Raw genomic sequence first — 27,122 nt, forward strand, 5'->3', positions numbered from 1 at the left:
AACTGCAAAGGCGCCCCCCACCGAGCGGCTGGCTAATTACAGAGGGAGCAAAGGAGAGGGCAATGAATTATCTTTGACAAAATGGGCGTTCCCGACATTCTTAGATGCAGAGCGCAGCGAGCAGCTGATAGTGCGTGATCCGAACGTCCCCGCTGAACGTGCCAGCTGAACGTGCCTGTTTCAGCGGAAGTGGCCTCACGGTGGGAGGCTGGCATCAGGAGGCCCCGGGTTCGGACCCCGCGGTGCGGCCCCTGAGACACTGGGTCACCCTGGCCACATGCTCCCCTCCTTGGCTCTCCTCGTCCTGAGACAGGTCACACCCTTTACTCCCAATGCCGACTGGGCCCAGGTGGACAAACTTCGCCTGACTCCAACAAGAATATCCTGGAAGGTGGTTTGCTGTTTTAGTGAGAAAAGGCCACCCCCCCCAAGATCAAAGCCTTTCTACTTTGGGGGTGTTCAAATGTCCTTTTCTAAATAAAATGGTTGTTTTAAATTGTTCTCTTGGCAAAAGAAAACGTTGGCACCCCTAGTTGGTGCCTTTGGGTAGGCATGTCGGAGCGGAGCCTGGTGCGTGACCCAGAGTCTGGGTGCCCTGGCTGGTGCCTGAGGTGCCACCTGCCCTGTCCGGGCTCTTCTTACCTTGCAGCCGGCCAAGTAGAAGTTAGTGATGTTGCTTGGGCTGAGTCCGTCGATCATCATGGCCACACACCTGCAGAGACATAACCGCTGTTCCTCAGGCCCCCAGGCTGCTTCCAGACCTGCTGCCCATCACCGCCTCCCCAAGGGTCTCACTCAACCCCAGGACGGCGGCAGGGCCCTTCCCAGGGAAGGAGCCTTGTTGGAGGGATGTGGACATTTGGCCAGAGGACCCCCAGGTGTGCCAGCAGGATCCGAAGGCCCAGGGGAAAGGCTGGGTCCCAAACGGGCAGCTGGATGGGTGGGCGATTTTGACTCTGATATTTGACTTTCTCTCTCCCCTGTAATATCTGCCGTGACCATGTGTAACATTTGTAAAAATAATATTATTTACACGACAGAACAAGGCCCCATCGGAAATGAGTGGGGAAAATGAGTCCTAACAGTGATGGGAAAAGTCAACCTGTCTTCAAACGACCGGTTTTTGTGCCTGGGACTAAATGGAGAGAGACTTTTTCCGCCAAAGAGGAGTGCAAGTGAGATTGATAAGCATGGCTTGGGTGCTCCTGGGAAGTCACTCTGCACACCTGGAAACTATCTCCCAGGCATGGAAATCCCTCCACTTGCATCTCATTCCTGTGAGTCAAGAGTCATTCATTAAAATGAGCCTGTTCCTGGGGACATGGCTCAGCTGTGAGCTGATAATGTGTTAGGGTACATGAGTGTCTTTCTCAGCTCCTTTGCAGACTCAGAGCTGTTCTTTGTGCAAAGAAAGCCTGGGTGTCCCGGCCCACGGAAGAGGAATGCTCCATGAAGTGAGTCAGCAGGCCCCCCTCCCACCTCTCCTAGGGCTGGCCCTGGACACCCTCCCCATGTCCCCTTACTTTTGAAACAGGCTGCTGAACTGGAGAATGTGAGCAGAGGCCAGCACCCCCAGCACATCATCCAAGTTCATGTCCACCTGGCTCAGGTAGAGGTTCTTCAGTGCTGTGGCGAAGCCTGGGGAGGCAGCATCCGAGAGAGAGCCATCAGCGTGGGGCTCTGCACCCCAAGTCTCTCACTTGCAGGTGCCCTCCCTGCTGGATGCTCTGGTGTCCACTTGCTGGGCAGCCAGAGATGCCATCAGAGGCAATGCACCTGCATTGACCTGGGAGCAGGTGCTACCCGGACTCCCAGTGTCCTCAAAGGGACTGAGGGTGAAGTGGAAGAAAACAGCCCCCTCAGAAAGGATGCTCCTGTGAGCCGGTCCCCAGAGTCTGTGCCCCAGGGATCTTCTCCTAAGCAGGGGTCCGTGGCCTTGCAGGGGGGTGACTGCCCGAACATGTGCGGGATGCTGTGTGTGTGCAGGGGCGGCTGGTGTCTGTCCTGGGAGTGACAGATAACTCACAGCAGACCTTCCTTGGAGACTGGGCTCTTCCAAAAGTTTACAGGCTCCTGGGAGGAGCCTGGCTAATTTGGTATTGGGTTGGCCAAAAAGTCCATTACGCTTTTTCCGTACGATGGCTCTACTTGCGCTCAGTTGTCTTTAACTTCATGTGAAACAATGTTGTTAGATTGTATTGTCACAGCTGTCATATCAGTGTGCATTTAGAAAACTTATCAAAAGTGGCGAATTTTTGTGCAGCTGTTTTAATACTGAAGATGGAAGAAGATACACAACATTTCAGTGTATTCTGCTTTATTATTTCAAGAAAGGTAAAAATGCAACTGAAATTCAAAAGATTTGTGCAGTGTACGGAGAAGGTGCTGTGACTGGTCGAAGGTGTCAAAGTGTTTTGCAAAGTTTCTTGGTACTGTTGACATTTTGGCCAAATAATTCTTTGCTGTGGGGCTTGGAAGATGTTGCATTGGAAGACGTTTAGCAGCACCCCCAGCATGTACCCACTAGAAGCCAGTAGGAGGAGACAGCTGACATACTCAAAATACCCAAATCAACAAAGTTATTGGTGAAAGAGGAAAGTGTGTCTTTCATTTTACGGAAAAACGACATGGCTTTTTGGCCGACTCCATAGTCTAGGCACTGGGCTCTTGTGACCAGGGGCAGAGGGACTCGGTATGGACCAGTGCTCTCTGAGGACAACTGGCCTGACCAGGGCTTGAGGGGTGATCTCCTGATATCCTGATCCATGACAGCAAGTGACACACGTCACATTAACAAGAAGTCTGTTTCTAGGTGGTCAGGGTGGGATTGGAAGGGGGTGAGCCAAAGGGAGCCCCCTGGGGAGGGGGCCTTGGAGGGTCAAGCAGGTCTGAGAGCTTCCCTGGGCCGTGTGGCCCTGAAGGGCCCATGCATTTTCCCTGGGTCTGCTGAGGAGCCTGCTACTTGCTCCCTCCTCTGCGTCCCTCATGCCTCTTTGCCAAGGACGCGCCCTTCTCTCTAGCAGCATCTGACCTTGCATTTCCCCAGGTTGCCCAGCCTTCCTCCCCGCGCCCGGCCCCACTCAGCTGTTTTTAAGAAGGGAGCACCAGATACGGCGCTGGTTTGCTCTGTTTTGTTGGTGTTTGTTTGCCTTAGAAGTCTGTGAGGGCTGCATCCCCCGGAAACGAAGGCAGGCGCACATTACCGATTCTGGTGACCTGGGGGTCGTTGATCTTCAGGGAGATGGCCATCTTCTTCACGAGGGCTGTGTTTTTGCTCTTCCTAGGTGACAGCACTGAAAAAGGAAACGGGGTGAAGATGCACGGGAGTGGCAGTGGAGACCCCGTCTCAGGCTCCCCCGCCCTTTGTGCGACCTCCACCCTGGCCTGTCACTCGCTGCATTTCCTTTGCTTTTGTTTGCCTGTTTGCTTAGTGGATGCAGGTTTGAAATGAGTACTTATTTGGAAATAGTCGAAGACTCACAAGAAGTTGCGAAACTAGGGCAGAGTTCCTGCGCTCCGCGCTCCAGCTTCCCCAGGGAGCTTCCCCTATGGTTGTCAGAACTGGGAATAAATGCTCACACCGCACTTGAAATGTTTATTCCTAGCCTCCCCGCCTTCTCCCTCCCCTTTGCTCCCCCTTTCTCTCATCAGGCTGTGAGCAGTTTGAGGGCGAGGGCAGGGCCTTGGTCCCTTGGGCACAACCAGCCCCTGGCTCGCACCTGCTTCGAAGCAGGAGCCGCATGACCACCTGCTGAAGGACAGCTGAGGTGTCCACCTGGCGGCTCTTGAAACTTTGCCCCACAGGTCTCCACACAGACACCCCCATCACTGAAGGCTTCCAGAAAGGGGACAGTGCAATTCAGCACCAGCCTCCCCCGTCCACTCGGGTCATTCTGAAATGCGAGAGCCCAAGGCCACCAGCCTCCTGCTCCCTGGGCCCGAACCTGCCCCTGGAGTTTGTTCCCCAGGACAGACGTGGGGCTCCCTCCCTCCCCCACCTGACCCCTATGTTAGGCAGCTCCCACCCACGTTCCCCCAGACGGGCTTTATTTTTCCTCTGGACCAGCCCCCTGCTCTCACACCCGCTGGCTGACTCTGTGAGGCAGGCACAGCAGGTAGGTCCCTCGCCAAGCCAGCCCCCAGACCTGGCACAGCCTCGCAAGCAGGTGCTCAGCGAACACCAGCTGAACGAATGGGATGAATGGCTTCCGCACCAGCACCTCAGGCCTAGTGAGCTCAAGGCTCTAGGTGATGAGAAACAACACAAGCCAGGAGCCAAAAAGTGTGCCACACTCGGCGGCTACACAGACTGTGGAAGGAAGAAAAAGGAAACAAAGAGCCATTTTCCTCAGGCAGCAAGGCCACCCTGCCTTCCCTCTCCACGTTCATGGCACACCCTCCTTCAGCAAATACTCGCGGAGCACCTACTAAGTGCTGGGCCTTGCTCCTGGCTCTGGGGCACTTTCCTCTCCTAGGTTTCCGCACAGCCCCCCACCCTCAGGCTCCGTTCTCTCAGTCACCCCCCTCGGGGGCGGTAACTGAGACGATGCACTGAGTGTCTGACACATAGTAGGCCCTCAGGTGGTTAGTATCAGCTGCCTGGTGCTATTTATCCTGCTTCATCATCACCGTGGGGGGCCAAATGCCTAGCACAATGCCTGGCGTAAGTTAAGCACTCCACAGCGGTGGGAGGAGGAAGGTGTATTATCAGCTGGGGCCGGGTCCCAAATGTCCGCTGCCATTAACCCCAGGCCAGCAACACACAAGGTCTCCAGGACCCAGGAGCAAAACCTGCGAGATTCGTATACAACCATCACCGTGAGATACGTTCTGCTTTCAGAGGCACACAAAGGCTCCCTGGCCAGTTGGAGCCAGATGGATGCTTGCAGTGTCATCCTGGAAACCTAAAGGTCACCAGTTCGATTCCCAGTCAGGGCACATGCCAAGGTTGTGGGTTTGTTTCCCAGTCAGGGTGCGTATGGGAGACAACCAAGCCCTGTTTCTCGCTCACATCGATGTTTCTCTCCCTCTCTCTCCCTCCCTTCCCCTCTGACTAAAATCCTTGGGTGAGAATTTAAAAAATAATACTAATAAAATAAAGGCACACGCAGGCTGGGACTGTACCCACTGAGAACCATGGAGACTCAAGTCCTGGGACTGGCACCAGGGCTGGTGCTTGGTGGGTGGGCTGGGAGGGGAGCCCTGAAAAGTCGTGACAGTCCTGGCACTGGTTTCCATCTCTGCAGCCACCACGGCGTCCCCAGTCAGGTCCAGCCTCGAGCAGGCGGCTGGGTAGGGCGGCTGCATTAGCGGGGCCAGATCTTGTCTTTTAAGTGAGGTCACCCGACACGTTCAAGACCATGCTGTCAGTGACTCCGTTTTTCCTTCCAAAATCGCCTGCTTTTCAATGTGCTCATTGTCTGGGTCTCCATGGCCTTTCATTGGCTGCCTAGCAAGAGCTTTGACCTGGGCACTGGGGACGTGGAAGGAAGGGCTCCGTCCTGCTCCTGAAGACTCTGGGACAAAGGCTGAGGAGGGCAAAGAAGCCCCCCAGTGAGCGCGAATGTGGGAACTGGTGCAGCCCACGCAGCTCCAGCTGGCCGGGAAGGGCTGAGTCACAGGTCTATGGCCCAGAGGGTTCCAGTCGGCAGCTGGGTCCCCTGTCCAGGCTTGAGGCAGGCCCGTGACTGGGGGCTCCAGCAGCCTGTCTGGCCTTGGAATAACAGGGCTTTGCTGCCACGTCCTGGAAACACGATCCCTTCCTGGCTGGTGTGCTGGCTGGCGCAGACGGCCCTGACTTTTCTGTGGCACCTGCTCTGCTTACACATCGCCCTGTGGTGACGCCATGTCGATTACACGGACACATCGGCAAGGCTGCCAGAAGGGGAGGCTGGGGATTATTAGGATTAAACAAGGAGAAAAAGAAAGACAGAAGTGACCTAAATACTTTTGGGAATAAGGTGGAGTTAAGAAAAGGAGAAAGGAAAGCAAAGGAAAAGTAAAATCCATGTACACGTGCAAACCTCGGACCATAATACTTGGGGTCAAGCGAACCCCAGATGTTGGAATGATGCCTCCCTTCCAGAAGGCCCGTCGGAGCTCTCTTCTCAGGGAAGAAGCTGGAGACCCTGTCTTCGCTGGCGGGGCAAGACTGGGTTTTTCAGAGAATAACAACAGACATTACTGAGTGCCCACGTACCTGGCATTGTCCTAGAACTTCACAGTACTAACCCCTTCTAGTCTTTACTGCAACATAGTAGGAACTGTTACCTCCACTTTACAGATGAGGAGACCGAGGCTACGTCCTGTGATGAGGACACGCCACAGGCCGGGCTCTAACTGCCATGTGACCGTGGCCCCCAAACAGTTGGACACCCAAGCGCCAGGCCAGAAGCTCTCACATCGGGTGGCGCTGGAGGCTCCCCGCTGGCGCAGCAGACCGTACCTGGCAGGAGCTGCTCCGTTTCCTTCACGGGGCTCCCTTTCAGGGCTGCCAGGTAGAGCTTGCTCAGGGTCTCAGACTGGAAAAGCTGGGGCAGATGGAGCTCCCATTTGAAGCCCAGGCATTCGAGAGTCACAACTGTGGAGAGAGCACAATGCTGAGCAAACAATCCCTAACACAGTTACCCGAAGAGGCCTCCACTCCTGCCACGCGCTCCTCTGTCCAAGCACAGTGCCGAGCAGACGGGCGGGCAGGCAGGTGGCTTTGCTAGGCCTTTCAGGAACAAAGTGACGAAGTTGACAGTCAGGGCCTCTGGGAGCTTACTGCCTCCCAGGCAGATGTGATAAGCAGGCTCACGAGGTGACTTAGGAAGTGATAACCATCCCAGAGGGCAGCCGACCAATAGCTGTAGGACTTCAGAGGTTCATGGGCTGACCTCCAACTTAGGGAACTGGAAAAGGCTTCATGGGGCAGGGATGCTAGCTGGGATATTTTAGGGGCCTCACCCTGCCATCCCCCCATTAGAGTTTCTCAGACTCGGCTCTGTTCATGTTTGGGGCCAGACAATTCCCTGTGGTAGGGCTGTCCTGGGCACTGAAGGATGCTTAGCAGCACCCCCAGACTCTACCCACCGGGTGCCACTGGGGTGACAACCCAAAACGTCCCCAGATATTGTCACATGTCCCTGGGCAAGCAAAATCGGCGCCCAGGGTCCTGTGGAAAACTACTGATACTAAGCTATTGGTGGCTAATTATTACTCGCCTGAAAGGCAACAGCCAAGTGCATGCAGTACAGTAAAAGCCCGTCACCAGGGGGCAGAGCTCACGAGTCCTCACTTTCCTCAAGGGAATGGACACCGTCAGAAAGGCGGGTCGCAGACTGTAAAGGGGGAGTCTCCCCCGTGGGTAGTATAAACAGTTAAAGGAGAAGAGACTTTGATAGGGCAGCTGGAGGGCCCAAGGATGCCAAGCCAGGTGAGGCATGAGAAGCTGTAGGTAAGAGGGCTCAGCAGGACGGACCTCTGTTAGCACAGAGCTGGGGGCAGGGGGTGGTACTCGGACAGACCCCCAAAACGCTAAATATCCACACCAGACAGGACCCAGAGAGCCACTGGCCCCACTGACTTATCCCTTGGCCTCGCCGTGGCTTTGACTACGTGACCTTGGGTACCTGTTTCATCTTCTGCTGTTATTATACTTGTTACTCACCAGGCCTATGACATCGTTTGCTGGTGGGGTGTAGAACCTGGGTTTGTGTCTCAAATCTTGGGTCGCTGCAGGTGACGGCCCTGTTTTGTCGGGTTAGAAAGAACCCCACCCTGTTGGGGTGCTTTAGGCAGGAGCAGAATTGCAGATAAAATGTGTTCCTTCCCTGAATGTCCACTTCCCCTTTCAGGATGGCAGGTGTGTGGTAGTTATCACAGACATGGTCTCAGACTGCTTCTCAGGGCCCCGGTCGACCAGAGTCCACAAGCAAGACAGACTCAGGTAGCCCCTCCTGGGAAGGAGCTGTCTCTGACCTTGGCAGCCACACCCTGGGGCGTGGTTTATCCGAAAGAGCTCCTTTAAGGAGCTGACCTGTCCAGGTTCCCCCGTGAGGCTCAACGAGTCTTTTCCCAGCTGGACAGACCTAGTCCGGTTCTTGATTATAACTCAGAAAATTCCCCTTGGACAAGTGCAGATGTGACATCACAGTCACGACTGGCTAGAGCGGAAAAGGACAGGAAGCAGAAGCCCCGTGCTTGCCAGGACTCCTGTCCAGCCCTCCGGTTCAAAGCCTAGTTACTTACATCTGCACGTCCGCCTTTCTTGTGACCGTTTGCGTGGGAAAATGTGTTTGCCCAGCTCGGCTTCATTCATCACACATTTGACAAATAGTTACGGGGCACCTGTTACATGGTAGACTCTGTGCAGGGGGCAGGAACCGAAACTTACAGACGAGTGACGTGACCTCTGGCCTCGTCTCCTTCCACGGGGACCACAAGGTGCCCCGAGGGCAGCAACATTCTGAGTCCACTGGTGACAAGAACTCACCTGTGTCCCTGCTGGGGATGGCCTTGTCCTTGTCCTTCAAATTCTCAGAGAACTTGTTCTGACCTTTTGGAGTGGATAACCTCAAGGAAAAATACAAACAAAAAATGCAGGAGTTACTACTGATGTTTTTCTCCAGCCGCCACCTGGGTCGCTGCAGGGTGAGTGTCCCGGCAGCCCCCATTCGATCATCTCTCCATATCGTGCCCTTTGGGGGACTTTCCTCAGGTCGCCCTTCGTCATCTGGTTAGATCAACAGCAAACTCTGTCTGACGTTTGACTGAGACATGAATTCCCACGTGGGTGGCCCTTAGCAAGGAGGTATTTGAAGCTCCGTGTTGCTGCCTGAATAACACCTCTTTTGGAGAGTGTCTCAGACAATGCTTGGTACATAGTAGGTGCTCCATAATCTCTGCTAGAGTAAGGGAGAGAAGGTTCTGGGCATTTCTTGGACGTCAACTCACGAATACTTCTGTTTAGGGGCTACACGCTCCCCCATCTCAATGTGTCCAGAAACTGAACATGGAATCTACCCCGAACCCATGCCTGCTCCTTCGTGGGGGGCGCCTGTTTCCGGAACCGCCTGCAGCAGCCTCCAGTTTCCCAGACCCGTATGCCGAGGGGCGTGTGGCCATGACAGTGTTTACCTGGATTTGATAATATTATCTTCTGAATTCATCCACCTGCCTATTGTTATGACCTATGTCCACCTGCCCCCCATTCCTGCAGGCCTCCGGCCCCCCAGCATGCTCCCCTGTGATGCACCCCCCACCCTGCAGCCCCAGACATTTGGAAGACACTGGTCTTGGCTCTCTCCTGCTGAGGTCCTCCAGTGTCTCCCCCTCCCCCACAGTGCTCTTCAGCCTGGCTAAGAAGCGCCTGCTATCCCTGTGGGCTCCGCTCCTGTTGCTTTGTCTGGGGAGATGGGGCTACTGGCCCTCCCCCACTGCCCACCTGGCATGACCCCCCACCCTCCTTCCATGGTGTCCTGGGGCAGCCTTCTTACTCGTCCTCCTCACCAGGCTCTGCCTTCCACAAAGACAGAGTTGACGTTTATTTACTGCCATCACCCAGCACAGCCATCGTGGGAGTGCTTGGCAAGGGCCCGTCTGGTGATTGAGTGATTTGCAAATATAAGATGATTTTCCACAAACACTATATCCAGCTGGCTGAGCAAGGAAATGAAACAAAGTTTGAGTCACACATTCACAGCTTGAAGACAGTCATCCCAGGAACGCCAACCAGCCAAGCGACACTCGATGACCACACCTCATCCGCGTCACCTTTGTGTGCTGTTTTCAATGACTGCAGGAGCCTCGTGGGCCAGGGTGCACGGTGGGGGGCTTGGGTGCGGGAACCTGTGTCCGGAGTGAGCTCGGCCACGTGCTGCCCTTTCCAAGGGGAGCGGTGGCTCCTGGTGACTCAGCCGCCGGAAGGCAGTGGGAGCTGGACTTGTTTACCCAGCAGCAGAGGTGGATCTGGCCTGAGCCAGCCCGATCCCCTTGCCGGCTTGGGTCGCACGTCTGGGAAGAGCTGGCCAAGGTCAGGAGTTCAGACCGTGATCTCAAAATGGAGCAATGGACTTTGGAAATTATGGGGCGATGCCCGTGAGCTCAGTGGCCCTCACAAACATTGGTGTCATCGGTGGAACTGGGAGATTTCAGACAACAGAAGGAGTGACACTGGCCGGTGTCACGGCTGCCCGTCCAGATATACCATGTCTGATGGCTGGGGTCATCTTAGGGGTGATGGAGCAGTTAATGGAATAGATGGCACCTGTGACATGTCCTCCTCGCCGCTTGAGACTAAGTGGCCTGGGATGAAGTGGCATGTGGGGAGCTTGGGAACGTGCTGTTAGGCTGGGGGCTCGCTCCACCCAGTCACGACACATGATGGAGAAGCGAGACGGGAAATGGGAAATTCCGTATGTTGCATATGGACTTCCTGCAGCAAACCGTCCCAAGGGCTTCAGGCTTGGTCCTTGCAAAACTCCACTTTGACTTCCTGACCCTTGACTTAGAGTTTGGCCACGGGAGTTTGCTTTGGCCAGTGGAATGTTAGGGATGTGATGTGGCAGCTGGTCTTGCCCTATTGCCCTCTGCCATTGCCAGGACAAGTTCATGTGCAGGCTAGCCCACTAGGACAGGGATGAGGGGCTCATGGCCCAGAGCCTGAACTGCCCGCTGCGCTGAGCCTGGGTCAGCTGACCACCAGACACAAGGGATCGGCCTGCTGGGAGAGCCCTGGACAGCCACCTTCCAGTGTCACCGAGCAGAGAGGCAGATTTGTGGTGTGGCAGGCAAGGTGCGTTGATTTGGGGACGGTGCTGAGAGGCAAAGTGAAATTTGGGGCTGTTGGCTGGCACCCCAGGAAGACACCAGCAGGGCCAATAACTAAAACCACCGCTCAGGCCAGAACAGCAGCTCTGTGTACCGAGCATCTACTATTCCCCGGGAACAGCACTGAGCATTTTCAGTGTTCTGTCCAATTTAATAAAGATAACTCTTCAAGGGAGATGCTATCATCACCACTTCACAGCTGAAGAAACTGAGGCTCGGAGAGGTGAAGCCACTGGCTACAGGTCACAGAGCTAGTTAATGGAGGAGGAGGAACTCTAATGCTGTCTGACAGACTGCTTTTAAGAGTCTTAAAGCCCAGTACAACTGCCATCGTCCTCAGGTGGCTGTGCCACACCTCTCAGGCCACCACCCTCCAGCTCAGCTCAGGGATTGATTCCACAAACCACGTCCTGCAGAACTTCGCCCCTGCTGCCCAGCCAGCCCCGTCAGTGTGCCTGTATTCCCAGGCCCAGGTCCATGCAGGCTCTCCAGCCTGGCCCTGGCACTAAGGAACACAATGGGCTTTGGCAAAACCCTAACATATTTTCAAGGCTCTAATCAAACAAAATACAAAATAAATTCAAGATAGTTTAAGGCTAGCAATAGACAATACAAAACTAGCAACTCACAGGACTCGGTTTTTCTAAGGTGGGGTCATCAGAGAATTAAAAACAAAAAGCAGGTGGACATTGATTTGTTCAAATGTGTGTTAGAGAGTCACTGTGGGGCCAGGGGCATCACAGCAGGACCGGCCAGCGGGTGTAGAAAGGGAAGATTTGGTACTTGCTCAGCAAACACGGAGCAAGCAGCTCTCCTGTGACAGCGCTGCCCAGGGCCCCGGCTGTGCGCAGGGAGATCTGGCCGTGTGCTCGGAAAGCAGCTGCTGCCACCCCGGGAGGGCGGTGGGCCAAGCCAGGTCTAAAGCACCAGGGACGTAAAGTGCCCCTTCTGCAGTACGATCCAGCTCTGTGTCCCCAGGAGAGACGATAAAGAACTTGCGGCATGACGAAGCGATGCTTTAAGCCTACTGCTCAGAGTCCCTTGGGAGTGAGTGGCGGAGGGGGCCGGCTTCCCATGGGAAGCCCATGGACTGGGTGGAAATGCAGACTCGTGAGTGGGTGCAGACTCAGGGTCAGGACAAGCTAAGTTTTGCTTGTCAACACATGAGTCGATAAACTTATAACGATCCTGGTAGGGTCCCGAATTCCCAATGCAAGGGAAAAGCTAGGAAAAAAGTGGTCAGTCTCTCTGCACGTCAATCACCACCGCACGCATTCTCAGAGGAAGCGTCTCACGGACCTCGTCCCTCCCTACAAATGTGCCTTGTGACAGCCCAGGTGCCCAACCACAGGCACTGCCCAGAAGTGGGGTTCATCCCACTGGGGCGTTCCCTCCATGGGCCTTTGATCTCCCTACCTGTCTGGGTCCTTCAGAGTCTCCTCGAAGTCTGTGCCCGCGGAGCCGCACATCAGGGAGAGGGCCAGCAGGTCCCCAGAGAAGGGCCCTCTGGAGACACCCCACCGGTTTGCTGAGCCAACTCTCGGGCGTTACAGCTGAACTCTGTGCTTTTCAGGAAATAAAGTGAGAAAATCCTTTCTTAACCTCATGTAAATGCCAGATCTTCCGAATAGCAGAGCAGAGAGAAAACCAAGACAAATTTTAAATGCTGGTTAGTGTTCGAACATGGCCAGTATTTCTCACGAGCCATCTTTTCCAGGCAAATGTATTTAGCAGACAGCGGATTTCAAGCTGCAAAGTCATTTGGAAGTTAGGGTCGAGGACGGGAGGCACCAGGGGCAGCCTGTCTGGGGAAGAGGGGCGTTTCCTGGCCCGTAGCTCTGAAGGACCCACCAGCAGGAACAAGGGTAGGCCTCAAGACACTGTTCTCTAAGTCCTTGTCCTAAGGGGTGATTCGGAGACTCCAGACTGGGGAGAGCCTGCGTGGCACCTGTTTTTGTTTTCGTCTTCAATTTGTGGCAAAGTGCACAAAAATAAAACTCGCCCTCTTGTCCGTGTTGTAGTGTGAATTTCGTGGCACTCGGTACACGGCAATACTGCACAGCCATCTCCACGATCTAGTCCAGAACATTTTCATGACCCCAAAAGGGAAGCCTTGTCTCCCAACTCCCCCGACCCAACGCCGGGAAACCGCTCACCTGCCCTGCCTCTGTGGGTTTGCTATTCTGGATACTTTATATAAATGCTGTCTTACAGTGTGTGGGCTTTTATATATGGCTTCCTTCACTTAGCAACAACGTTGTCCTGTTTCATCCACGTTGTAGCACGTGTTGAATCTCCTTCCTTTTTACGGCGAAATAATGTTCCATTGTGTGGGTGGACTGCCTGTTCCCTAGCCATTCGTCAGAGGTGGACACTCGGGCTCTCGCCAGCGTTTGGCTCCTGTGCGCAGTGCTGCTCTGGGTACTTGTGTCCACGTTTCTGTTTGAAGACCCGTCTGCAATTCCTTTGTGCACGCACCCAGGAGCGGAACAGCGGGGCCCCTGGGTGGGGACTTCTACTTATAGATACTTTTTCTAGGAGTTTCCTCCAGGAAGCAGTGGAATACGCAGTGTGGACCTCAGGTGCAGGGTCTCAAGGAAACCTGGCCAGAAAAAGTGCCCCAGGAGGGACCCATAGGAATGGGTGCAAGGAATGGGTGGGCAGAGCAGGTGCCACGAAAGGGAAAGCCTGGGTTCAAACCTTGTCACTGCACCTAACTGGTGGTGTGACACTGGGCGAGCCATTTAACCTCCTGAGCCTCCCGGTCCTTGTATGTCAAATGGGAATGATGACCGTGGTCGTGAAGATGAGGATGACGATGGTGCTGGTGGCGGTAGTAATGGTGGGAATGTGAAAATGATCAAATAAAATTAACTTTGGGAACTATGCCTTAGTGCTGTGCCTGGAATATGGTGGGTGGTTGAAAACCGTGAAATCCGAACCTCGGCAGAGCGTGAGGTGTGAACAATGACACTGGCCTCTGACAGCCTCTTCCTGCATGCAGGACGCACCCCTCGTGGACACTTGGAGACACGACTGTAACCAGGAGCTGCAGCTCCTCACTCTTGCCTGCCTCCTGGGAAGCTGAGCTATTGGGTTGGCCAAAAAGTTCGTTTGGTGTTCTCCGTACGACGGCTCTAGTAGTGCTTAATTGCCTTTAACTTCACTCAAAACAGTTTTGTTAGATTGTATTGTGACAGCTGTCATATCAGTGTGCATTTAAAAAGTAACTAATGAAAATTGGTGAATTTTTGTGTAGCTATTTTAACATTGAAGATGAAAGAAAATAGGCAACATTTTTGGAGTATGATGCTTTCTTATTTCAGGAAAGGAAAAACACAAATGAAACGCAAAAAAAGATTTGTGCAGTATATGGAGAAGGTGCTGTGACTGATCGAACGTGTCAAAAGTGGTTTGCGAAGTTTCATGCTGGAGATTTCTCGCTGGACGATGCTCCATGGTCGGGTAGACCAGTTGAAGTTGATAGCGATCAAATCAAGACATTAACTGAGAACAACCAATGTTATACCACGTGGGAGATAGCCGACATACTGAACATATCCAAATCAGTCAAATTACTGGTGAAAATGAAAAATGTGTCTTATTTTATAGAAAAAAAACCGTAGAGACTTTTTGGCCAACCCAATACTTCCTTGATGCGACATTCTCAGGAACGATAGTGGGGATGACCCGGAGGTGGGGGAGGGGAGGGGGGAGAAGCACGTGGAAGACAAAGAGGGAAAGTTTACATTTTCCCCAAATTTCCGAAGGGCCTCTTTGGAAATTGGCCCAAAGAATCTGTATTTGGCCATAAAAGTGACAATGAGTAAAGAAAGCCTTGAGTGTGGGTTATTACTTACCAAATCAAGAGAACACCTAGTTTTTTAAAAGTGCACCAGTAGACTGAGAACCCTCTGCTACTGCGCTGGGGAAGGGGCCCCGATAAAGCGCTTCCTCACCCTTCCCCCAGGGGTGGGGGCCAGAAGCGGGCTGTAAGCAGGCTGATCGTGCAATGTGCCACTTGCATGGGCCCCAGACCCTCTGCCTCCCAGCCTGGAACCCCCGGACCCCCTCCCTGCCATGTCCCAACAGCGCCAGTCTCCAAGGAAGGAACGTATTCTCAAGTGGATAAAGACAGCCAGCTACACTTACAGCTCTGAAGCCTCCTCACCCACCCTGTGAAACTTCACAGGAGAAGCTTGGCCAGCAGAGGCACTCTCATTGCATTTGACCCCAGGTTACAGGTCGCTGGGGCCTGTCCCCCTTCTGGGGCTGAGTCCTCAGCACACTGGTGACATCTGGGGCTCACCGGTTCCTTTTCTGGGCCTAGGTGCCCTGGCAGGGGGGCTTGCCTTTGGTTTCCTGGGGTTGTTGGGGGCACCATGGCAACGTCAGGGAAGGTTCCAAGCATTTCCTGTTCCAGGCCTGGTTTCCTAGCAGCTGGGGCTGGGGGCTGGGGGCTGGGCGGCAGAGACAACCACTGGGATGCCAGGCACTCGAGGTGCCACAAATTTCCTCGTCAGCCTCTCTCCTTAGGGGAGTGGCGTCACCCCTGTTTCCTGCAGTGCCAAGTGCCCCTATAGCACTGGGGTGACATGGAAGAGTCTCAAAAATGGCCCCCGTGAGAATCGGCCCCCTAACCTTCAGGCCTCCCCTAGGATAGAGAAGACTGAACAAGAACAGCGATTTTCAACCTTTTTTCATCTCATGACACATAATTACTCAAATTCTGCAGCATCCTGAAAAACAGATGACATACTTTGCCTATCTGACCATCTAAGGGACGGGAGGTCAGTGCCCCTGACTGAATAGTCAGGTGTTGTGTGTTGGGTGTCCCGGTGGAAAATCGCTGGAGTAAGAGGGTCCTCAGGCCCCTCCCAGCTTCGGTGTTCTGGGTGCTCTATTTCCACCTCTGGTGTCCAGCAATGGTTGGACAAAAATATTTACATAAAAACTGGAGAGTTCTACATTATCAAAGGCCATGCCTGCCGATTGATTGTGTTGGTAGACGGTTTTTAATCTGCTGTCTCCGGAAACTAAGAACTGCCTCAGAGTCGGGGACAAGACCGAGAGCCTTCCCTCCTGGACCCGGGTGGAATTTGCAGGGTCCACAGCAGCTGGGTCTGGGGGGAGCCTTCCCTCCTGGACTGGGGGGAGACAAGGGGGGTGCATCTATTACACCTGGGGAACTTGGTCCCAGGGCACCCTGGGTCCCCCACCAGGGCTCACCGCAACCCCAGCCACAGCAACAGGAGCCTGGATACAGCACAGCTCCCTCCTTCACACGTGGCCTCTCCCGCAAATTACACAGTAAAACAGCTGCTCTGCCCACCTGTAATCGCTTCCTGGAAATGGAAACCTGTCATTGGGAGGCACCTTGGCCCCCTCAGATCTGGGGTTCTACTCTCCTGACACCTGCGTTCTGCTTTGCAGAGTAGGTGGTGGCTGTGGGGTGTCCCCATGGGGCCCAGCCACCAAACCCGGCCCTTAGGAAGTGCTCAACAACACGGCTCTGGACGGGGAGAATGGGTGTGCCCGTCCCTCCCCACCTTGTGCTCTGCTTCCGCACAAGGAAGAGCACTGCCTGTGTGTGAGGGTGCACAATGCCCACACTTGCACTTGTGTGTGTTTCTGTGTAGGTCACGGTCACATCTCAGCAGATGTCTTTGCACAAATGGACAGATTCACTCCCTTTTTGTTGCTTCCTCCCTTCCACCCCAACTTTCCCAGCTACCTGCCCCTGCAATGCAGGGTCCCATGTGAGAGTTCAATGAAAAGGTTTGAAACACACTGTCCTGGACCAGCAGGTCCTATGGGCCCACTGGGATCCCTCAGGTACTTACTTCAGAGGCACAGCTCAGAGCAGGCCTTGGGCGCTCTCTAGTGGCCACAATAGGGAAGTGCCCGGAGTGCCAGGCTCCCTGTGGCTCACCTAAGGACCCCTGCCCTGCCTTGGCTGGGTCCGGCACTCCCTACAGGATCTGAGCTCAGGGACCTAGGACATTCAGCCCAACCCAAAGCCTTCTGAACACACATCCCCCATGGAGCTTTTGGGTGCTGAGCTATTAGCCAAAGTCAAAGACAAGTACAAGTGAATGGAAATGGCCCTGGCAGTTTCCCTCAAAGCCCTTTCCTGGCCGTGCCCTGTGAGCGGGGAAGTGCTGTAACCCGGGTCCACAGCCCAGACAGGTCAGAAGTCCCGGGAGCAAAGGCCTTTGGGGGCTCAGACACCGAACCAAAAGGACATGGCTCTCAGCCGGAACCCCCTGCTACCAGAATCTTCTGCGCCACGGTTACAGGGGGATTCTAGGGGGATGTCCACCTTCTAGAATGCTCCGGGGATGAGGAGCTCACTGCCTTACCCGACTGCCCAATCCAGCCCCCACTCCGACTCATCACTCATATGTACAGGCAGTGGGCTGCATTGAAAATATGCCCGATCTCAACTCTGATTCTGGCACAGACCATCTCTGGGACTCCGGACACACCCTAACCTCTGTGGTCTTGCAGTTCAGCCCCTCCCCTGGCAGGTCACCAGTCATGCAGAGGACCCCCTTAGAGGAGGAACGAGGGGCCGGAGAAGAGCCTCAGACTCCCAGACAAGCCCTGGCACGGCCACCCCCTTAAACGTTAAACCCCAGAAATGACATCTCGGCCTCGTTGTGTTTCAGCTCCCGGCCCAGGAAAGCAGGGAAATGCCATGGCTGGCATCAGGACCGGCTGCAGCAACTAATGACCCCCAGCCTGGCACCAACCACTTAGCGGAGGCCACGACCCTGAAAGGGTCCACCTGGAACGCCGATGAAGACGTTTGTTCCTTTTATGTTTATTGTTGTCACTAATACAGATGTCCCCACTCCCCCCTCATCCCCCAGCCCCCCTTCCCTCCGGCCACCACCATGCTACCATCTGCATCTGTGAGCTATGCACTTTTATTGAGATCCTCCCGAGACCTGTGGATAAAAACCCCCAAGACGAAGGGCTCAGCACGCTCTTTCTGTTGAGCACACCTGTGCCCTGCCCCACACCCAGGGAGGAGGGTGATGGAAGGCTTTGGTCCCGAGGAGCACATGGGTGAGCAGCTGGACCCTGGGCAGGTGGACAGGGCGGCTGCACTAAGCAGAGGTTGCTGGGCAGTGGGACCAGGGAGGCCCATGCCCCAGCTTAGGGTCCTGGTGACCTGAGGGTGACAGTGGCACTAGTGCCTGGGCTTCTCTGCTGGATGGAGCCCAAGAGTACAGGCAGGACAGCACAGTTGCGTCTTTCTCTCCTGTGCTGCCTGGGATGGCTAAGGCCACACACCTCCCTCCCACCCCTCAGGGGTGAGGGTGGCCCTACACAGGGGCAGCCCACAACCATGTGCCTGAGCAGGAGGAAGGGCATTGGAGCTGCGGGCCATCGGGGTCTCTGGTCTACTTTTCAAGCTTATATCCCACAGCACACACATCCCCCCAAAAGGTTCATCCACAGCCAAACGGCCGCTGCCTATGAATATGTGACCTTATTTGGAAAGAGGATCTTTGCAGATGTAATCCAGGATACTGAGATTAGATCACCCTGGACTTGGGGTGGCATCCTTAGGAGAGAAAGGAGAGCCATGTGAAGACAAGACAGAGACTGGAGGGATGCAGCCAGAAGCCAAGGAACGCCAGAGACTGCCACCAGGAGCTGAGACGGAGGCGTGGCACAGTCTCCCTCAGATCCTCCGAGTAGGCAAGCCCCACTGACACTTAGACCTTGGACTTCTGGCCTCCAGAAGTGGGAGACGGTCAGTTTATGTCGTTTGAAGTCGATAAATTCATGGCCATTTGTTACCACAGTACTGGGAAATAAAGGCACCTTCCCACCCTCTCACACCCCCACCCTCCAACCTGCGGTCTTGGAGAAAGTCAGGAGCAATTACAGAATCTCACCGCAGGCACGGTGACCTAGTTTAATCTCCCCAGTGGCCGAATGACCTGCCTCCCACCATCCCTATTCCTTCAGAGGGGACAGACACTCTGCGTTGATCTGGAGACACAGAGGGGGCAGATGGGGAGTGACAGCCCAACGCTCCCCGGAGCCAATAAAGGGAAGTGGTTCTGCCCCCTAAGGTCAAAGAGACTTTGTGAAAACAAAATCCAAGCTAATTCAAAACATCCACTGAATTATTTAAGTAGCAAGTCAATATTTCTCATTAGTTTCTACTTACCAACAGCCCTGATAACAAAGGAAACGTTATTTAAACCTATGGACAAAGTCACGAGCCCAGACGGAGAAGAGGGGAAGGCAAACCTGATAGGATTTAACAGAGACAAGAAAAGCCTCAACCTTTCCTGGAAAATAAATCATAGCCACACATATTGCCAAGATCCAAAGAAAAAAAATTTATTTACAATAGAGAATTTCATTTGAGACATGCATTTTCTTTTTTTTTTTTTAAACAAATCAGCAAATGCAGATCAAGTTTACACTCCTTAAGGCAAGAGTCCCTGTGCAAGCTGTACATGTTCATATTAAGTCCAAAAGCCGCTCACCCCGGAACTCATGTACAGAGGGCAAGGCCAAGGTCAGCGATGAGTGTTTTATTAGAGAATCAGACAGTCTCCCTGATACAGGAACTCTGAGGTCAACTTGCTATGAATTTATACCAGGAAAAATGCAAACCAATAGCAAGAAATTCTGATAGTCTCCTTAGTACTGCATACAATCAAGTCACCGTTATTTAGAAAGGGAACACAGTAGTGCATACGAAAAAGTGAGAACAGAACCTGTCCATGGGACTGGAAGGACAGCAGTGTGCCGACGGTCATATTGCACGCAACGGTCAAGTCCAAACATTTGGTTCAAAGTTAGCTTTTCCCCATTTTGGCAATCAGTTCATCACAGATCTTGGTGAGTTCTTCTATCTCTTTATTCTGCAAGTGAAGACACACACAAAAAAAGATTGCTGAAATCTCCTGGTTGTTTGAGGTCAAGCCAATCAGAATGGTCACTGGATTTTTAGGGGCATGGGGTCCTCCAGGCCTCTTGGTCCCCCTGAGAAATGACTTGCAGACAAATCATCTATCTATATCCCAGCTCTAGCTGTGTGACCTTGGGCAAGTTACTCAACTTCTCTGGGCCTTGGTTTCCTTATCTCTAAAATGTGGATGACACCCTCCGTCTCTGTGAGAATTCAGTGAGGTCAGGAATGTAAAGACCCACACATAGTGAAGACCTAACTAGCATTAGTTCTCTTCCCTTTATTTGCCTCTGAAGGACGTGGACACAAAAGGATGGGCTGAGGTGAGCTCTGGGTGGCTTTTTGGGGCAAGGCCACCAGGAGGGGTTAAGCAATTCTGCACCAATCGGGATCGATGGCATTATTCGGCAGATGCCACAGGAGACAGTGCTGTGACCCCAGGGAGAGAGGCAGAGGCAGACGCAGACGGCTCAGGTGTTCCTCACGCCACGCCTCTCCTGTCCTCTGACTCCCCGTCAAGGGGAACCAACCTCATGCTGATCTCACACCGATGACCCGACAACGCTGTCCATCCTCTAAGAAGGGGTATCCTCTGGGACGACACTCCTACCTCAGCAGGAGGGGCTTAGCTCTCGGATGGGCTAGATGCCAACACGATGCTGATGTGGCTGAACAGCCAACCTCACGCGGCCTTCTCTAAGGGGGACTAGATCTTTCCAGTATCTTGGGGACATTTTGCAGCCAGCTTTTCTTCCAGGTCCTCTGGAAGCTAAGTCTTAACCACAGCCTGTCTCCTGAGGCTGCACTGAGGCCCCTCCTTGGAAACTTGGAACCTCTGGAGACATGTTCCAGCCTGGTCCTGTGTCCTACGTTCCTGAGTTGGGCTCCTAGGGCCACTCATCACTGCGCCGGTGCCTGGGGGGGAATCGGGCCTCCTTTGTGGAGGAGCCAGTCAGCCCAAGCTCTGGTCCTGTGGCCAGCCCCCCCGCCGGGAGAGAGCCCGCCTGCAGCACCGCCTCAGCTGACCTCCCTTCGAGAGTTTACGGCTCTGAGACACCCGCTGGAAGACGGGGCTCTTCGTGGAAGGCCGCACCAACCACGAAGCCTGAAATTACTAGTAATGGCCAGTAACTAGAAATTAATTAATAGCCACCACCGCCAAGGCCAGGGCTGCGAATGGTGACTTTGCATCTTATTGGGGCACTTGGCAGGTGCCAGTCACCATGCTAAACACACCCTGGGCTCACTCAGTTCTCACCAGTCCCTTCACGAAAGCCACAGTCACCCACACTGTTCGGCATGGAGGCCGAGGCTCAGAGAGGTGGGGCATCGTGCTGGTCGGAGGCGACGAGCCTGGCACGCACTTTCACGCTGGCCTGGCTCCTCTTCGGCATTGCTATTCCACTCATTACATGTAACGTCTAGTGACTGGTGGCCAAGAGGCACGAGCAGACCCCCTAGCTCTCAATTCCTGGAGAGTCTCCACTCGGCCCTTCCATACCATCAGCCCGACGCCGAGCAAATGCCCCATCATGGAGCTCGGCTCACCAGGCAAAAACCTGCCACAGTCCCCACTAGGCACAAAACTTCCCTGGGGGAATCACACATTGACATCTTTAAAAAAAAACACACACACAAAAAAGAAAACAGAGACTCTCCTCTGTATCACTTATTAGGGAAGAACTTGTGGGATTCACTCATGCTTCCTGAGCTTTCACCCAAGGCAAAATTACGTTTCCAGATATGTTTGTGTCTTTCCTGTTATCCAGTGCTGGGCAATCCACTGTCTTCCGTGCCTTAGTTTGCCGGGAAACTTAGCGGCACTTTCATTTTGCAACGGTACAGTTGGAATAGTCCAGGTGCCTCGAGAGCCGCTGTCCCGGTTCCCGGTTTGCCTCTATTCACCTGAACTGCACCGACGTGTAGCAATGTAAACACCATCAAATCTGGCCACCGTTTTTGCTGTATTTCCCAATTAGAAACACTTGCTACACAACTGCTTTCATACCCCAAATGGCTGGAGAACGTGGTCTTTAATTTATAAAAATATTCCACTTTTCAAAGGTCACCGAATATGCCAGAAGTGGATTATCAACAGTCAAAGAATAAAAACACACCCGCTCAGCACTAAAACCGCACTGATTTTCAGTAAGTACCGAGTGAGCAAGGGCTGCATTGCACGCTTCTGACCGTACTGCTTGTCTCCATGGTAACTCCTAAGAACAATGATCAGAGCCAAAATAGAGGTGGTTGAACATAGTCCAGGCTTTCTTTTCTTTGGTAAAAATACAATTCTAGTCCTGGCTGGCATAGCTCAGTGATTGAGTGCTGGCCTGTGAACCAAAGAGTCGCCGGTTCAATTCCCAGTCCGGGCACATGCCTGGGTTGTGGGCTTGGTCCCCAGTAGGGGGTGCACGAGAGGCAACCACACATTGATGTTTCTCTCCCTCTCTTTCTCCCTCCCTTCCTCTCTCTCTAAAAATAGATAAATAAAATCTTTTAAAAAATACAATTCTATAACATTAAACTTCCAAGTAGTCATCCGTCTTTTTCCCAAGAGGAAAAGGAAAGAAGGAAAGTGACCCGGGGACACGAGTTTCTAGCCGTTTGAGTTCTGGGTGACCGGGACCTCTATGGTCTGGGCTGTACTATGGGACGCCAAGGCAACTGGAGGCTGGGATGCTGTCTGACTTGGACGTGAGGGAGCTTCGTTCAATCACTAGAGCTGTATAATTCTCAAGGCTAGAGGGCATTTTCTAGATCTTCTGGTTTAATCTTCCAATGTTACAAACCTAGACACCAAGGTGAAGTGCGAGGCTTGCCCAGGGCCCTCACGGATGGCAGGGTGGGGAGAGGACCCGAGTCTCCAGAGTCCTGGAGCTCTTTCCTGACGTCACGCAGCTGAAGTGACAGGTAGTACCCGCCACTGCAGAGATCAGTGTTGCTTGGCCCAGATCCCTCTGGGGACCTCAGCCAGCACCACTGGAACCTCGCTGGGTGTGGGCTTAGGAGGGGGCACTGCTGGGTCAGCAGAGGCCATGTGGGAGACATGCTGGACTCCTGATGCCACCTGCCTACACAGGACCCCCTAGCACTGCCCACCAGGTCCTGGTGAGTGATTAAGTGTGGCTAGCTCAGGCGCCTGGGCTCTCTAGGCACCATGCCGGGGCACGCACCCTAAGGCTCAGTAAACCAAGCAGAATCAGGCTGTACATCTGGAAACACACCCAGGGAGGGGGCCTGCCAGCCCCCACCACCCCACACTCAGACTGATGGCACTCCTGGGCAAAAGGGGCTTCTCTCTGAGACACCCAGGGAGGGTGTGTGCCGTTGACTGAGCTCTAGATTGGAAATCAGGAAACCTGGGGCCAAGCAGGGGGACCTCAGGAGGATCCCTCCCCACTGTCCAGGCAAATAAGAGGACACAACCCATTTTCTGCATCTACCCACTGTCCTGGTGGGTCCCTGGTGGGTACCATCCACTCACCAGTAAGCACACTGGATGCAGTGGCTAAAGCACAATGCAAGTGCTTAAATATTTGACAAATAAATGAATGTTGAAAAGGAATGAAAACCAGCACAAACACCCAAGCAGAGAGCTATTCTCAGAAAAGCAGGAAGGAGGCCAGTCTGAGGGGGGGGCAGAGCCGGCTCTTCCCTGGAGCCCCAATGCACTCTGGGAGTGCCGCAGTACAAGCCCAGCCTCCGCCCACCTGAGGGTCTGGCCAGGCCCTGGCCCGTACCTTCTGCTCCAGTGTCCTCTCCAGGGCGTCCACTCGCAGCTGCTCCTTCCGTAGGCTGGCCTGGTAGGCAGCCTGCTCCTGCTGGGCCTTGCCTCGGACCTGGGCGATCTCGGCGTTGGCCCTGCGGGAATGGGGGGGCAGGGGACTCAGAGATCATCACCCTTCTGTGTAGACGTCTCCCGCCTTCCTCCTCCCGGCCCAGGGCAGGGGGAATGGCCTGGCTCCAGCTCCCACCAATGAAGGCCCAGCACTGGAGTCCACCAGAACCCCTATCCCGGACGCCAAAGTGCTGTGAGTGGGTACCCTGGAAATTACAACATGTAGCATCCAATGATCAAAATGCATCCGAACTGAGTGCAATCTAACCCCGAACCATACTGCACTGCACCGAAAAAATGCACACGGTCCCCAGGCCCACGTCAGGGGTGCTGTCGGAGCTGCCAGCCAGCCTGGGAGCAGCGCCGGCTGTTACCTGTCCAGCTTCTCCTCTGCGTGCACCTTCAGGGCCTGGTACCTCTGCTCCTCCTTCTTCACTCGGGATAGGTACTCCTGCGCACATTTCTTCAGCACCTCTTCATTCTGACGTGACAGAGGACAGGGGTCGAGCCCACAGGAGAAATGCTGAGGGCTGCTGGACACCCTGAGAACCCTCTGATGAGGGTGTAACCCAGATGACCAAGTCTGACTCCCTAGCCTGCGAGGATGGCCTTCCAAAGCCCGGCAACCCCCGCACCTGGTCCACCTGCCCCCACCCCACGCACCCCCCGAACACAAACACACCTTGCGGAAGCCCTCCAGGACCTCTTTCATCTTCTCATATCTCCTGAAGAGATCAGCCAGAGATTTCTCCACAGAGTTCAGGTCAGCCAGGGCTTGTTCCTTCTCCAGAACCAGTTGCTGCACCGTTTGGTGGGAGACCGACTTCTCCCTCTGTTCGTCCTCTGGCGGGAGAGACAGGCACAAGACCATGGAGCCCACAGAATCCGAGCCCAGTCTTGGGCCAGCAAAGCCTCAGCCTGACCTATGGGCATCTCAGACTCAGGAGAGACCTGTCCCTGGAGCCCACCCAGACTCTGCATCTAAAGGAATGAACCCCGTGGTCCCTGCATCCCAGGCCTGGACCTGTGCAGTAGTAGATGGGATGGACGTTAGCCATTGTTCTGTGACCTGACCAGTGCAGCCCCATAAAAATTGATTACACCGGACACCCCAGTGGTTCCACATGGTGGTTGGCAGCAAACAGATAGACCCACAGGTGAAAAAGAAAACATCGCTGCTGGGTTTTGGGTTGGGCAAGGGGACAAGGTCCTGTCATCTGGGCTGCGAGGGGCTGGCCTTCCTGAGTAGTGTCAAGGTCAAGAGATGGTCACTGAGAAAAGGAAGTCCTCTTCGCCTTTAAAACATCCCAGGAGCTACTTCTGTCAAATGAGTCTCTCAGTTATGTACAAAAGAGTTAAGTTCTGGCCCAGTTCCGAGTGGCTGATCCTGGTGAATGGGACTGCCCTGTCCCCAACCCCATGTTTCCAGGCCATCACAAACTAACGTTCTGCACGAACATCGTAAAAGCCGCCCCAGACTTGTGCGAAAGGCTTTCTCCGGCCACGCTACCTAACACAGCTGCCGGCCTACGTGGCGCTCGCTGTCTTCTGTCTGCTGACCCAGTACTGGTCCGGGTGGGCTAGGAACCATTTGTTGTGATCTGTCTACTTTGGTGACAGCCCCACTCAGACCTGTCCCTCTGAGCCCAGGTCATCTGGGGCAGTCTGCCTGCTGTCGGGGACAGCCTCCAAGGGTGGCCATCGGGTGGGTGGCATCTGCAATGGCCACAACCCAGCAGCCAGCCGCGCTGCCCTCTTCATTTAACGCTCCCACGCCAGCACCCAGTGCCAGACTGAGCTTCCAGAAATCCAAACCGGGTCCCTTCCCTCCTGCTGAGCCCCCAGGGCTGCCCCTCCACGCCGGTCTGGGAACACAGCCCCACTCCTTCCCCAGACACTGCGCTCTCAGCCCCTGCCCTCCCCACCCCCAGGTCTCTGATCTCAGGTCACCTCCCCAGAGGCCCCTTTCCTGGACATCTGTGGGAAACACATCCCCTCCACTCTTGTCCTGTATTCTCCTCCTAGGAGCGGCCACCCCTCCTTACATCATACATGTGTGCATGTGTGCACACGTGTCTGCTGGAGGACCCTCTCCCACAGAACATGTGCTCCACAAGGGCAGGGTCCTGAGGTGGTTTTGCCCACTGCTCTGTCCCAGGGCAACTCAACACACACCCGTGCAGTGGATGAGTGTGTGGCGCCTGTCACAGCCCCAGGCAGGCTTCTAATCTCCATTCACAGCGGGCGAATGGGGTCTGAGAGGCTACGTCACTGGGCCACTATGGAAGCTGCAGTCAGGCCCCACCCTACAGCCATGTTTGGAACCACATGTGTACACATGACTCTGAATGACAGCCCTAGAAGGAAGCAGCTCCCTCAAAGCAGGGAGACGCTGCTTTGGGCTCTTTTCCCTTGGATCCCCAACAGACCCGCGGTTAGGCATACTCGTGTGCGGCGTGCAGAGGGGTGTGGAGGCGCAGGCACATTCTGGTGTCGGCTCTAGTCCTACCACAAACTTGCTCAAAAGCCCCACCTTTCAGGACCCTGCGGTCTCATTTCTCCAAGAAGGAGTGCTCCCCCCTGAGCAGGAATCCAGATCAGTGGGGCTTTGTTCAAATGCAGGCTGGCGCAGCCCTTCCCCCAGCCTGGTGGGTTCAAGTTCAGTAGGTCTGGGGTACGGCTGAGAATGCATCTGTGGCACGTTCCCAGGTGCATGGAGCATGCTGGGAGAATGACAGGCCTGGAAGATGCCTATGACCCCTCTGACCTTGCTTCTCAGAGCACCCCCCCTCCCCGCCGGACAGGGGCGGGGCAGGGTGGTGGAGAACCCAGCACCAGAGTCTAAGCACCCAGGCTCAAGTCCTGGCTCTCGTGCCGCCCAGCTACGTAACCTGGGACAGGGCTTTGCACCTCTATCTCAGCCTCCTTCCCGGAAATAGGGGACCCAGCACCGAACTCATGGCATTTGGGGGAAGATTAAACAGGAAAATGTGTACAAAGCCCGCAACACTTAGTGAGAACTGGGTTCAGTGGCCCGTCATCAACGGCATCATTGGCAGCGGGGCGCTGGCGTGAGGTCAGGTCACAGTGACCCACCAAGGAGCTTCACTCAGGGCAAGAACAGAACCTCCAGCGATCTGCCTGCCACACTGGCGGCGCCTAAAAGAAAGGGCGTTTCCCCGTTCCACCAGCAGCCAAATGCTTCTCATTCTTTGAACCTGAGCCGCTTCCCCAGTTCTCAGCACGCTGCACAATGCACGCTCTGGGCTGGTGTGAGGACCTGTATGCATTTCACTTGGCTTGCCAAGGAGCCATTTGTCAAACCGGGTCCCTCTGATTTCCTGGATCGGAGACTCAGTCTGCCTCAGGTTTCCTTTCCTCCCCGCACCACCCTGGTAAAAACAGAAATTCCAAGCTCCAGGGAGACGGAGGAGTCCAGGAGTCCAGAAGGCTTCACAAATCTTTTTGTCAATTACAGGAAATCAGCCCCAAACCCAAGAGGCTCCAGACTTAACAACACAACAA

General features: G+C 54.4%; 2 protein-coding genes across 19 annotated transcripts in view; both read right to left on the bottom strand.

Moving 5' to 3' along the window:
* The window catches only part of BTBD16 (BTB domain containing 16), a 35,007-nt gene extending 22,487 nt beyond the window's left edge, over positions 1-12,520 (bottom strand). The window contains exons 1-7 of the mRNA XM_024555786.4: positions 12,514-12,520; positions 12,229-12,349; positions 8,477-8,556; positions 6,446-6,580; positions 3,204-3,293; positions 1,524-1,638; positions 643-712 (exon numbers count right to left, since the gene is read on the bottom strand). Of these exons, the coding sequence (XP_024411554.3) occupies positions 643-712; positions 1,524-1,638; positions 3,204-3,293; positions 6,446-6,580; positions 8,477-8,556; positions 12,229-12,349; positions 12,514-12,520 (618 nt within the window). The remainder of the gene's footprint in view (positions 1-642; positions 713-1,523; positions 1,639-3,203; positions 3,294-6,445; positions 6,581-8,476; positions 8,557-12,228; positions 12,350-12,513) is intronic.
* A 6,638-nt stretch (positions 12,521-19,158) lies between these two features.
* TACC2 (transforming acidic coiled-coil containing protein 2) overlaps positions 19,159-27,122 on the bottom strand; it is a 175,165-nt gene continuing 167,201 nt past the window's right edge. For all 18 annotated transcript variants that reach the window (XM_045191303.3, XM_053923123.2, XM_045191304.3 and 15 more), the window contains 4 exons: positions 24,280-24,440; positions 23,972-24,078; positions 23,500-23,620; positions 19,159-19,709 (listed from right to left, as the gene is read on the bottom strand). In XM_045191303.3, coding sequence (XP_045047238.2) covers positions 19,644-19,709; positions 23,500-23,620; positions 23,972-24,078; positions 24,280-24,440 — 455 coding nt within the window. In that variant the 3' untranslated portion in view covers positions 19,159-19,643. The remainder of the gene's footprint in view (positions 19,710-23,499; positions 23,621-23,971; positions 24,079-24,279; positions 24,441-27,122) is intronic.

This window comes from Desmodus rotundus, chromosome 4, assembly GCF_022682495.2.
Source record: "Desmodus rotundus isolate HL8 chromosome 4, HLdesRot8A.1, whole genome shotgun sequence".
Taxonomy (NCBI): domain Eukaryota; kingdom Metazoa; phylum Chordata; class Mammalia; order Chiroptera; family Phyllostomidae; genus Desmodus; species Desmodus rotundus.